We start from the raw sequence: 10,981 nt of genomic DNA, 5'->3' as shown, positions 1-10,981 counted from the left end.
ACCTTTGTTCTCCCCTTGTAGGTGGGCAGTTGGAAAAATGGAGGAAGAGCAAAGTTTTTCTGTATGAACCCCTCTCTCAGTGCAGTGTTAATGTACTGGAGTGTCCAGTCAGTCAGTGCGTCTGTATGAACCCCTCTCTCTCAGTGCAGTGTTAATGTACTGGAGTGTCCAGTCAGTGTGTCTGTATGAACCCCTCTCTCTCAGTGCAGTGTTAATGTACTGGAGTGTCCAGTCAGTCAGTGTGCCTGTATGAACCCCTCTCTCTCAGTGCAGTGTTAATGTACTGGAGTGTCCAGTCAGTCAGTGTGTCTGTATGAACCCCTCTCTCTCAGTGCAGTGTTAATGTACTGGAGTGTCCAGTCAGTCAGTGTGTCTGTATGAACCCCTCTCTCAGTGCAGTGTTAATGTACTGGAGTGTCCAGTCAGTCAGTGTGTCTGTATGAACCCCTCTCTCTCAGTGTAGTGTTAATGTACTGGAGTGTCCAGTCAGTCAGTGTGTCTGTATGAACCCCTCTCTCTCAGTGCAGTGTTAATGTACTGGAGTGTCCAGTCAGTCAGTGTGTCTGTATGAACCCCTCTCTCTCAGTGCAGTGTTAATGTACTGGAGTGTCCAGTCAGTCAGTGTGTCTGTATTAACCCCTCTCTCAAAAAGAAAGACAAATGAAAATGCCAGAATCACAGGTTTGTAAACCACAAGTTAATCTATATTTCTCACCAGCTTGTTTATGAATGTTTTAAACATCAAGTACAGTACATAGGATGCAGTGGTGTATACAGTACTCAACAGGAAAGCGCCGCACCGCCCTTCTCTGTGCATGACATGACCTGCCCTGTAGCAGTCAGTCCCCCCGCCCTCAGAGTTCAAGAGTGAAGGCTGTGTCCCTCTCTTACTGCGGACAGGGTCGGCCCCTATGTCCTGTGCACAAAGTCAGTCCTTTCCACAGTGGTGTGTGGACGGGAGCCCCGCTCGGAGACAGCTGTCCCTGCGAGAGGAGGGATCAGGGGTGTAGGGGGCAGTGTGATGGGGTACAACTGAAGTCACAGCCACCACACCCCCAGGACTCCACTTCCCAAACTCTGGAAGCCCCCCCTTCCCCCCACAGCCTGCGGATAACATGTATGCAGCCCTGCGGCTCTTCCACACTGACCCATCCATTCAAGTCAGAGAGCCGTGTCAGAGGCTTGCGACGCAGCGCAGCCCGAGGGGGGTTCAGACTTTCAGGTGTCCCACCACGTGCTCCTCGAGGGCTCGGCCGACCCCCCCGAAACCCTCAGCAGAGCAGGACGTCTGGAAGAGGGCGGCGCCAGCTCAATCTAGACCTCTTGGGACCAGCGTCGCGCACGGGTCTGGAGCTGCTGGTGCCTCAAGCACACTGACAGAGGCTGCTGGCCTGGCGCCCCCGGGGAGAGTCCACTGCAGCCAGTTCTTCCCCAGAGTCAACAGGCTGAGAGGCTCCGAAGTTCTCACCCGACAGAAATTTGAAGAAACGGCTGCATGAGACTCACGGATCACTTTTAGCCGTTAGCAACCCAACCCACTCATGGTTCTGCGAGAGCCATCCTGTCCTCCGAGCTGCTCAGCACTTCCATAAGCGTCTCTGGTCTTGGGCCTGCTGTGTAAGCTCGAGACGCTGGGAAACGGTCGCCCACGAAGTGCGAAACGAACTGCCCTCCAGGTCCTCCAGGTCCGGAAATGCAGCCAGAACACAGTACTGGCAGGAACCGCAATGGTCCCGGGGCCACTGAATTTGTGTCGCATTTGGACTTGGAATAATTAAGGATCGGGAACAAAACATTTAAAAATAAATTAAAAATTACAGACGGTCCCTCGGACAGGGCCCCGAGTTCTGGTCCTCACCCCTGCTGGTTTTCATCGCAGCCGAGCCCTCGACTGAAAAAAGGAACCTTAACTGAACCAGTCTGTCACTGGGCTGGAACCACGTGCGAGTTTATTCTTCTACTCAGAGGCTGGAGACTGGTAAGTCACCCAGGAGTTAAAAGGTATCTCAGTGCAGTGTCTGACTCCTACGTGGAACTGAAGACAAAAGAGTTTAAATTAAACCTAAATCTATGGAGTCTGTTCCCTAACTGAATGATATAACTAACGGGGCGCTCAGGTGGGACAAGGACCAGCAGGCGGGCTTCGGGGTCCCCAGGACTGGCCGCTGCAGGCAAGAGCGATGTGATAACCAGTGGTCTCCGGCTGGTGGTCTCCGGCTCGAGGGAAGGAAGCTGTGGCTCCACACTGGCGCTCGCCTGCGGGGGTGAGAGGGGTGGGGTGGGACGCCAGTGTCCAGGCAGGGGTGGGACGCCCCGGAGGGGGACCTCCACTCACACGACAGACGCCGCACCAGAACGCCATCTGGGAATGCTTCCCCTTAAAAAGTTCCTGGAGATCGATGCCCGTTCCCGATCTCCCCTTCAGCCAGCGGCGCAGGGACGGGGATTGGATCGCGACAAGTCCAGACCAACCGAAGCCCCCCCCCACCTCCCCAACCCACCCCCCCCGTGGGGATGTCGGCACAGGAACACGACGACGACGACGACAGACATGCAGGGCGCTCGGCGCACCACGGCAGGCGCAGAGGCGGGGCCCCTCAGACTCGGGATGGGAGGAGCGGGAGGGAGAGACGGCGCTCCCTCTCCTCCCCCGGTCTCCCCCGCACGGCCCCGCTCAGTCCCCCTCGGCCTCCTCCAGGCTGGCCAGCTCCAGCAGCACGGTCTTGGGCGAGTTCTGGAAGAGCGCGGCCCGGTTCTGCTGCTCGCCTTTCTTCACCCAGTGGCCATAGATCCGGAAGGCACAGGCGTCAATCAGCTTCCTCACCCCCCGCACGGAGTAGGGGTCACGGGTCAGCACATCGCGGGTCAGCGGCCGGGCACGACGATACCGAGAGTACACCCGGATTCCTGCCAGGACGGTCAGGATGAGCACCTTAGAGAGAGAGAGAGAGAGGGGTTCATACAGACACACTGACTGGACACTCCAGTACATTAACACCGCACTGAGAGAGAGGGGTTCATACAGACACACTGGACACTCCAGTACATTAACACTGCACTGAGAGAGAGGGGTTCATACAGACACACTGACTGACTGGACACTCCAGTACATGAACACTGCACTGAGAGAGAGGGGTTCATACAGACACACTGACTGACTGGACACTCCAGTACATTAACACTGCACTGAGAGAGAGGGGTTCATACAGACACACTGACTGACTGGACACTCCAGTACATTAACACTGCACTGAGAGAGAGGGGTTCATACAGACACACTGACTGACTGGACACTCCAGTACATGAACACTGCACTGAGAGAGAGGGGTTCATACAGACACACTGACTGACTGGACACTCCAGTACATGAACACTGCACTGAGAGAGAGGGGTTCATACAGACACACTGACTGGACACTACAGTACATTAACACTGCACTGAGAGAGAGGGGTTCATACAGACACACTGACTGACTGGACACCGTGGTTTATGCTCTCACCCTGAACTTCCTGTAGGGGCAGAACTGCCGGACCTCCTCGGGCTCGTAGAGACGGAAGAAGGGGTGGGCGAGGGCCTGCTCGGCCGTGAGGCGCAGCGAGGGGTCCACTACCAGCAGGCGACAGATCTGGAGTGGGACACAGGGGGCAGGAACGTGTCAGCGCATCGGTCTGCACCAGCGCCAGCCTGCTGACCTGCTGGCGTCCAGCTCCCCAGAAAGAGATGCAGTTCAACTCCGGGGCAGAGGGCATGCAGCTCTCGCCAGGGGTGCGGGTTCAGGAATGGCTTGCCATGACTAGAGAGGCCCTGACCTCTGACCTTTCACCCCTGGAGGGGTATTCACTGGTCAGAGGATGGGTGTCCCCACCTTACAGGAGAAGAGCACTCTGGTCCAATACTGGAGGGCCCTGCGAGGCCCTGTGCCCAGCACAATCACTACTACACACACTGCATCATGGGATAGACTGGCCTGTAGTGCACTGTGTTCCACTGCAGACTGTCCCATCACACTGCAGCACACTGTCCACACCCTGTCACAGTGGGAGTATAGGGGTGTAGTACAGTGACAGTGAGCACTGGGGTGTGGGACAGTGACAGTGAGCACTGGGGGTGTGGGACAGTGACAGTGAGCACTGGGGGTGTGGGACAGTGAGCACTGGGGTGCAGTCACACTCACCAGGTCCTTGACGGTGTCCGAGCGGTCGTCCCACTCCGGGGAGCTGAACTGGTACTTCCCCTCCATGATCATCCTGAGCATCAGCATCTGCTTCCGGTGCCAGAAGGGCGGCGAGCCGGCCAGGAGGGTGAATATGATCACCCCACACGCCCAGCTGCACAGGGCAAGAGAGAGAGAGAGAGAGAGTCAGACACCCCACACGCCCAGCTGCACAGGGCGAGAGAGAGAGAGAGAGAGACACCCCACTGCTAGAGAAATGCACCACACACACACCCTGAGCTCAGGCCAGCACACACACACTACAAACACACTGAGCTCAGGCCGACACACACACACACACACACACACAGAGCTCAGACTGGCGCACACACACACACTGAGCTCTGTGGTGACAGTGACTCACAGGTCCACTTCCTTGCTGTATCCTGGGTGAGTCTCATCCATGGAGCACTTCAGTATCTCAGGAGCCAGATACCCAGGGGTCCCACACAGCTCTGAGCGGGATGAGACAAACAGTGAGAGGCCTGTTCTAAACCCCCTTTCTCCCCTCCAGTCTCACGCCTCAGTATCTCTCTGAGCCTGTCTAGACAGCCAGGTCTGTCTATGTCCAGTTTCTACGTCCAGGCTGTGGTCACTGAGCCTGTCCTCTCTGGACAGCCAGGTCTGCCTGTGTCCAGTTTCTGTTGTCAGTGCCCAAGTATGACAGTCCTGCTCCAGCCCCCCTCTCTCTCCCACCCTCCAGCCCCTCTCTCTCCCACCCCCCCAGCCCCCCTCTCTCACCTCTCAGCCTCTCTCCTGGGCCCAGCTGACAGGAGAAGCCGAAGTCAGAAAGCTTGATGTTTCCATTGTCGTCTAGCAGGATGTTCTCGGGCTTTAGATCCCTGTGGATGATGTTGAGGGAGTGGAGGTATTGGACAGCCTGCAGCAGAGCCCGCATCATACTCCTGGACAGAGAGAGGGGTCAGAGCGGTCAGCACCGGACACTGCAGTGCAGCATCACCACGAGACTCGCCCACCACCCGACACACTCACCTGGTCTCCTTCTCACTCAGCGTGACCTTCTCTGTCAAGTAATCGAACAGCTCACCTCTCCTCATTCTGAAACGTCAGAGAGAGAGGGGTTCATACAGACACACTGACTGACTGGACACTCCAGTACATTAACACTGCACTGAGAGAGAGGGGTTCATACAGACACACTGACTGACTGGACACTCCAGTACATTAACACTGCACTGAGAGAGAGGGGGGTTCATACAGACACACTGACTGACTGGACACTCCAGTACATTAACACTGAACTGAGAGAGACAAGGTCAACTTTTCAATCATTGAGAGCAAAGGTAATACTCACAGATCAAACACCAGGAATATAAATGTGGACGATTCATAGGAATCAATGAGGGTAACTGAGGAGAGAGAAAAGAAAATCAGTCCCACATCTGGGACATGTCATTGATGTCTGCGGAGAAAGAGAGACTCACTGATGGAGGAGAATGGAGAGAGGGACAGACTCACTGATGGAGGGGTGTCCACAGAGAGAGAGAGAGACTCACTGACAGAGGGGTGTCCAGAGAGACAGAGACAGAGAGGTGCCCAGAGAGAGAGACAGACTCACTGATGGAGGAGAGTCGAGAGAGTGACAGACTCACTGACAGAGGGGTGTACGAAGAGACAGAGACAGAGAGGTGTCCAGAGAGAGAGAGAGACAGACTCACTGATGGAGGAGTGTCCAGAGAGACAGAGACAGAGAGGTGTCCACAGAGAGAGAGAGACAGACTCACTGATGGAGGAGTGTCCAGAGAGACAGAGACAGAGAGGTGTCCACAGAGAGAGAGAGACAGACTCACTGATGGAGGAGAATGGAGAGAGGGACAGACTCACTGATGGAGGGGTGTCCAGAGAGACAGAGACAGAGAGGTGTCCAGAGAGAGAGAGGTGTCCAGAGAGAGAGAGACTCACTGATGGAGGAGAGTGGAGAGAGGGACAGACTCACTGACAGAGGGGTGTCCAGAGAGACAGACAGACAGACTCACTGATGGAGGGGTGTCCAGAGAGACAGGGACAGAGAAGTGTCCAGAGAGAGAGAGAGGGAGAGGTGTCCAGAGAGAGAGAGGTGTCCAGAGAGAGAGAGACTCACTGATGGAGGAGTGTGGAGAGAGGGACAGACTCACTGATGGAGGGGTGTCCAGAGAGACAGACAGACAGACTCACTGATGGAGGGGTGTCCAGAGAGACAGGGACAGAGAAGTGTCCAGAGAGAGAGGGAGAGGTGTCCAGAGAGAGAGAGGTGTCCAGAGAGAGAGAGACTCACTGATGGAGGAGTGTGGAGAGAGGGACAGACTCACTGATGGAGGGGTGTCCAGAGAGACAGACAGACAGACTCACTGACAGAGGGGTGTCCAGAGAGACAGACAGACAGACTCACTGATGGAGGGGTGTCCAGAGAGACAGAGACAGAGAGGTGTCCACAGAGAGAGAGAGACAGACTCACTGATGGAGGAGAATGGAGAGAGGGACAGACTCACTGATGGAGGGGTGTCCAGAGAGACAGACAGACAGACTCACTGACAGAGGGGTGTCCAGAGAGACAGACAGACAGACAGACTCACTGACAGAGGGGTGTCCAGAGAGACAGACAGACAGACTCACTGATGGAGGGGTGTCCGCTCACAGTCTTGAGGATCTGTATCTCCTTCAGGGTGGAGCTCTTCACCTCCTGCAGCTGCTGCTCTGTCATCCTCTCAGCCGTGATCTCAATGATCTTCACCGCAAACTCCTGGCCGGACTGCCTGTGCACACACCGCCGCACCACGCTGCTCACGCCCCTGGAGACAGGGAGAGAGAGCTCCAGCACTCCGGCTCACACTGTAACCAGAATCCCAGAACTACTCCAGCTCACTGTCCAGTCAGGCCAGTCCAGCCTGGAGAGTCTCACACTGCTCTGTCGGTGTCAGTGGAGTCTGATTATAATCTAAATAAATCACTAATCAAGATCACAGTCCAGTCAGTCCAGTCCAGCCTGGAGTCTCACACTGCTCTGTCAGTGTCAGTGGAGTCTGATTATAATCTAAATAAATCACTAATCAAGATCACAGTCCAGTCAGTCCAGTCCAGCCTGGAGAGTCTCACACTGCTCTGTCAGTGTCAGTGGAGTCTGATTATAATCTCAGTTAATCACTAATCAAGATCACAGTCCAGTCAGTCCAGTCCAGCCTGGAGAGTCTCACACTGCTCTGTCAGTGTCAGTGGAGTCTGATTATAATCTCAGTTAATCACTAATCAAGATCACAGTCCAGTCAGTCCAGTCCAGCCTGGAGAGTCTCACACTGCTCTGTCAGTGTCAGTGGAGTCTGATTATAATCTCAGTTCATAACTAATCAAGATCACAGTCCAGTCAGTCCAGTCCAGCCTGGAGAGTCTCACACTGCTCTGTCAGTGTCAGTGGAGTCTGATTATAATCTCAGTTCATACCGAATCCAGCCCACAGTAAAGTCAGTCCTGTACTGGGACTCACCTGCCAATCACCTCTTTCGGATCATACTTCTGATAGAATTCTTTGGCTCCTGCCCAGTCAGGGAGCTCATCTCCCAGCTGCAGATCGCGGGTCATGTTAGGTCTTAAGAGAGAGAGAAAGACAGAGAGTCAGACCTGGCTGTCCAGAGAGGACATTATAATTATAAGCTCAGTGACCACAGCCTGGACATAGAAACTGGACAGGCAGACCTGGCTGTCCAGAGAGGACAGGCTCAGTGACCACAGCCTGGACATAGAAACTGGACAGACTGACCTGGCTGTCCAGAGAGGACAGGCTCAGTGACCACAGCCTGGACATAGAAACTGGACACAGACAGACCTGGCTGTCCAGAGAGGACAGGCTCAGTGACCACAGTCTGGATACAGAAACTGGACAGAGGCAGACCTGGCTGTCCAGAGAGGACAGGCTCAGTGACCACAGTCTGGACACAGGCCAACCTGATTGCCCAGAGTGGACAGATTGAGCTCTCACTGCGAGCAGGGAACCCTCCACAAGGTCAGCCCGTTCTCGTGGACACACAGTGACTGCTCAGAAACTGGACCTGGTGGACACGGTGATCAGCTGCACTTTCTGCTGCGCTGTGAGACATACTCTGGGATTAAGACCAGCATTCTTCCCAAACATAACACACAGAGTCCCAGAATTCCCACAGCCCCCAGTGCTGCTGGGAGGGGGACTCAGCAGGGAGCCTGTCTGGTCGTCTCACTGGTGTACATGTCTCTGAAACTCGTGGCAGATGCGACTGTGCTGGCAGCACCGTCCAGCCGCCTGTCGCACCGCGGAGGCTCGCCGAGCTCTGGACAGAGGGACAGCGGTATGAGACCCCAGCTGCGCCCCTCCCCGACGGGTCCACCCCCCCTGCCCCCCTGACCCCTGACCCCGCAGCAGGGAAATCCCAAAACCTGACGTGACCTTCCTCACTTCCACCATTGGCCTGGCCAGCGACCGGGAGGGGCAAAGGGGCATCTAGCACCCCAGGCGTGCTGGGTGGGGCAGGAGGGGCATCCAGTACCAAAGCTGTGCTGGGTGGGGCAGAGGGGCATCTAGCACCCCAGGCGTGCTGGGTGGGGCAGGAGGGGCATCCAGTACCACAGGCGTGCTGGGTGGGGCAGAGGGGCATCTAGCACCCCAGGCGTGCTGGGTGGGGCAGGAGGGGAATCTCGTACCCCAGGCGTGCTGGGTGGGGCAGGAGGGGAATCTCGTACCCCAGGCGTGCTGGGTGGGGCAGGAGGGACTGTTCAGGAACTAGCAATGAACCGATGGACTGCAGCAGCTGCAGTGCTGTGGGTCGGCAGCTCTGCCTGACCGAGGTCAAGGTGAACACGAAACACCCCCCCCGTTCCCGTGACCCTGTCCTGCGTGTAAGTCAAAAGGAGAAGCCGGGGAGGGCGTGGACGTTGCGGGTGGAACATGTATTCACTAGTATTGTGTGTAAATGTCACGTCGCCACCTCTCCAGTATCTCTCTCCCTGTCCACTCCACGACACTGCACTTGAACCCACGGCTACGGCTACGGCCCCCTCCCCCGAGCTACACGCGTGTTCTTACGTAATAGCGGCGCGCGCGCGCCCAGCAGCCTACAAGTTTTAATCCTCTGCCCCTCTGCCCCTCCCCCGGGAAACCAGGTACACTGACCAGTGTCTGTTCCTCGGGTCGTCACGTAGGACACGGCGGCGGCTGTAAGTGGAGCCTCGGCGAGCGTCCGGCGCTCAGGTCATCGTCCTCACAGCACGGGCAGGACTCGCTGCGGGCGTGAGGGACGCGTCCGAGCCGGGAGAGAGCGGCCCAGCTGCGAGATCCTGGCCCCCGGCGTCTCTTCTAGACCCGGGCGGGGAGCTGTGTGACCTCGGTCTGCACGGTGGTTACTCCGAGTCCCTGGAAATTCAGCGGCAGAGCGTCGGAGGGAGGGAATCGTACCTATGTGCAGCAGATCGAGCCGTATCCAGACTAATGCATTTAATCCAGAGCCGAAACTCGTCACTGTGGTCTCTGCAAATACCTGTACTTGCAGCTCGTCCGGGTTTGTTGTTGCTCCCAGCGGTAAAATGATCTGGTTACGACCTGTCACGGCTGATTGAAACACCTTCCCACCAATCGGGTTGCAGCAAAGCCTCGTCAAGGCGGTCTGCCAATGAAAACCCACCAATCTCTCTCTTCGTCACCAGGCTGTAACCAATCAAATCTCTCCACTCACTCCCTAGACCACGCCCGATCCAAACATTACGAAATTCTGAAGCCGTCTTGGCGCCATGTTGGTAGGGGACGAAAAAAAGGTCTTTCCACGCCCTGTGTGTGTTTTAGGGGTTATGTAGTACAGATGTCGGAGCAGACGGAGAAAATAGGAGCGGGGCGAATATGTGTGGAGTTTACAACCCCCTCTCTCCTTAATTCAGTAAGATTTATTTTATAGCTGAGGCCTTTACGACTTTCTAGAAAATGGGAAGAGGACGATGACTCAATAATGGAGACTAACGAAAGAACATTGGCGCCCCCTGCCTTGTCAATTAGAATTAATATTTAAACAATCCCAGTTTCTTTCCAGCCGCCTCTGGGATAATCCTGGGGAGTCAACTATCACCAACAACACCGCCGCAGTCTAAAACACCCTGCACTGATGATTTTGAAAATGAATCATGGGATGAATAGGTTCCTCTCACCTGGGACCTGTCTTCTCTTTTTAAACAAAGCACTGAACGCTGTTCTCTTCTAGGTAGCACTTTGTCAGCGTGCTGGGGCTCTGGTTTGTAATTGAACATAGAAAATGGTCATTCAAGGGCTACAATATGACTCTTAAACACCCAAAGCTTGCAAAGGTGAACAAAGGCTGTTGATGATGTTCACTGCAATGACCTTGTGTCTATAATATGGTATCTTGTTTATATACCACGATCATCCATGATTGAAAACTGAGGTATTGTATGTTCAAGCAGAATCAAAACTAATCTTGAAAGTACAAAGTGTAAAACATGCTATCTGAAAAAGAGATAAACCTCCTATCTGCTGTGAATACATTTAAACTCATAATCATTAAACATGACTGATATGCTGTGCTGTACGGGTTTTCTGTATACTTCACATACCCCCCTGTACACAGATCAGGGGCAGCAGAGAGAAACTGCTGCACCAGGAGGATTAAGAGGGACTGTCTAGCCCAGAGTAGAGTTTAGTCAAGACACTGGGGTCAACACCCCTACTTTTAGTGACTTACCAGCAGTCAGGACACCTCTACTCTTACTGACAGTGTCCTGGGATCTGGACTGACCAGCAG

General features: G+C 54.9%; 1 protein-coding gene across 3 annotated transcripts; it reads right to left on the bottom strand.

Moving 5' to 3' along the window:
- Window positions 1–682: 682 nt before the first annotated feature.
- On the bottom strand, window positions 683–10,685 carry phkg2 (phosphorylase kinase, gamma 2 (testis)). 3 transcript variants are annotated; one of them, XM_069188103.1, is made up of 11 exons: window positions 9,713–10,685; window positions 9,349–9,588; window positions 7,693–7,794; window positions 6,828–7,003; window positions 5,530–5,584; window positions 5,208–5,273; window positions 4,956–5,119; window positions 4,579–4,669; window positions 4,176–4,329; window positions 3,501–3,626; window positions 683–2,932 (listed from the first exon to the last, which is right to left on the bottom strand). In XM_069188103.1, exons 3-11 carry the CDS (start codon window positions 7,785–7,787, stop codon window positions 2,675–2,677), a joined length of 1,185 nt encoding a protein of 394 aa, XP_069044204.1. In that variant the 5' UTR covers window positions 7,788–7,794; window positions 9,349–9,588; window positions 9,713–10,685; the 3' UTR covers window positions 683–2,674. The 3 variants fall into 3 exon arrangements, with proteins under 3 accessions (XP_069044204.1, XP_069044203.1, XP_069044202.1); XM_069188102.1 differs by having other exon boundaries at window positions 9,349–9,838; window positions 10,371–10,685; XM_069188101.1 differs by having other exon boundaries at window positions 9,349–10,685.
- Window positions 10,686–10,981: the final 296 nt, after the last annotated feature.

The sequence above is a fragment of the Lepisosteus oculatus genome, chromosome 4 (genome assembly GCF_040954835.1).
Source record: "Lepisosteus oculatus isolate fLepOcu1 chromosome 4, fLepOcu1.hap2, whole genome shotgun sequence".
Taxonomy (NCBI): Eukaryota; Metazoa; Chordata; class Actinopteri; order Semionotiformes; family Lepisosteidae; genus Lepisosteus; species Lepisosteus oculatus.
Note: the sequence above shows the minus strand (reverse complement) of the source record. Positions and strands in the feature narration are given on the sequence as shown.

Coding starts and splice junctions, on each gene's coding strand:
- phkg2 (XM_069188101.1), bottom strand. CDS start 7,787: ATGACCCGCGATCTGCAGCTGGGAGATGAGCTCCCTGACTGGGCAGGA. Junction 5,274..5,529: donor ATATTCCTGGTGTTTGATCT/GTGAGTATTACC, acceptor CTGACGTTTCAG/AATGAGGAGAGGTGAGCTGT. Junction 4,670..4,955: donor CCCAGGAGAGAGGCTGAGAG/GTGAGAGAGGGG, acceptor CATCCCGCTCAG/AGCTGTGTGGGACCCCTGGG.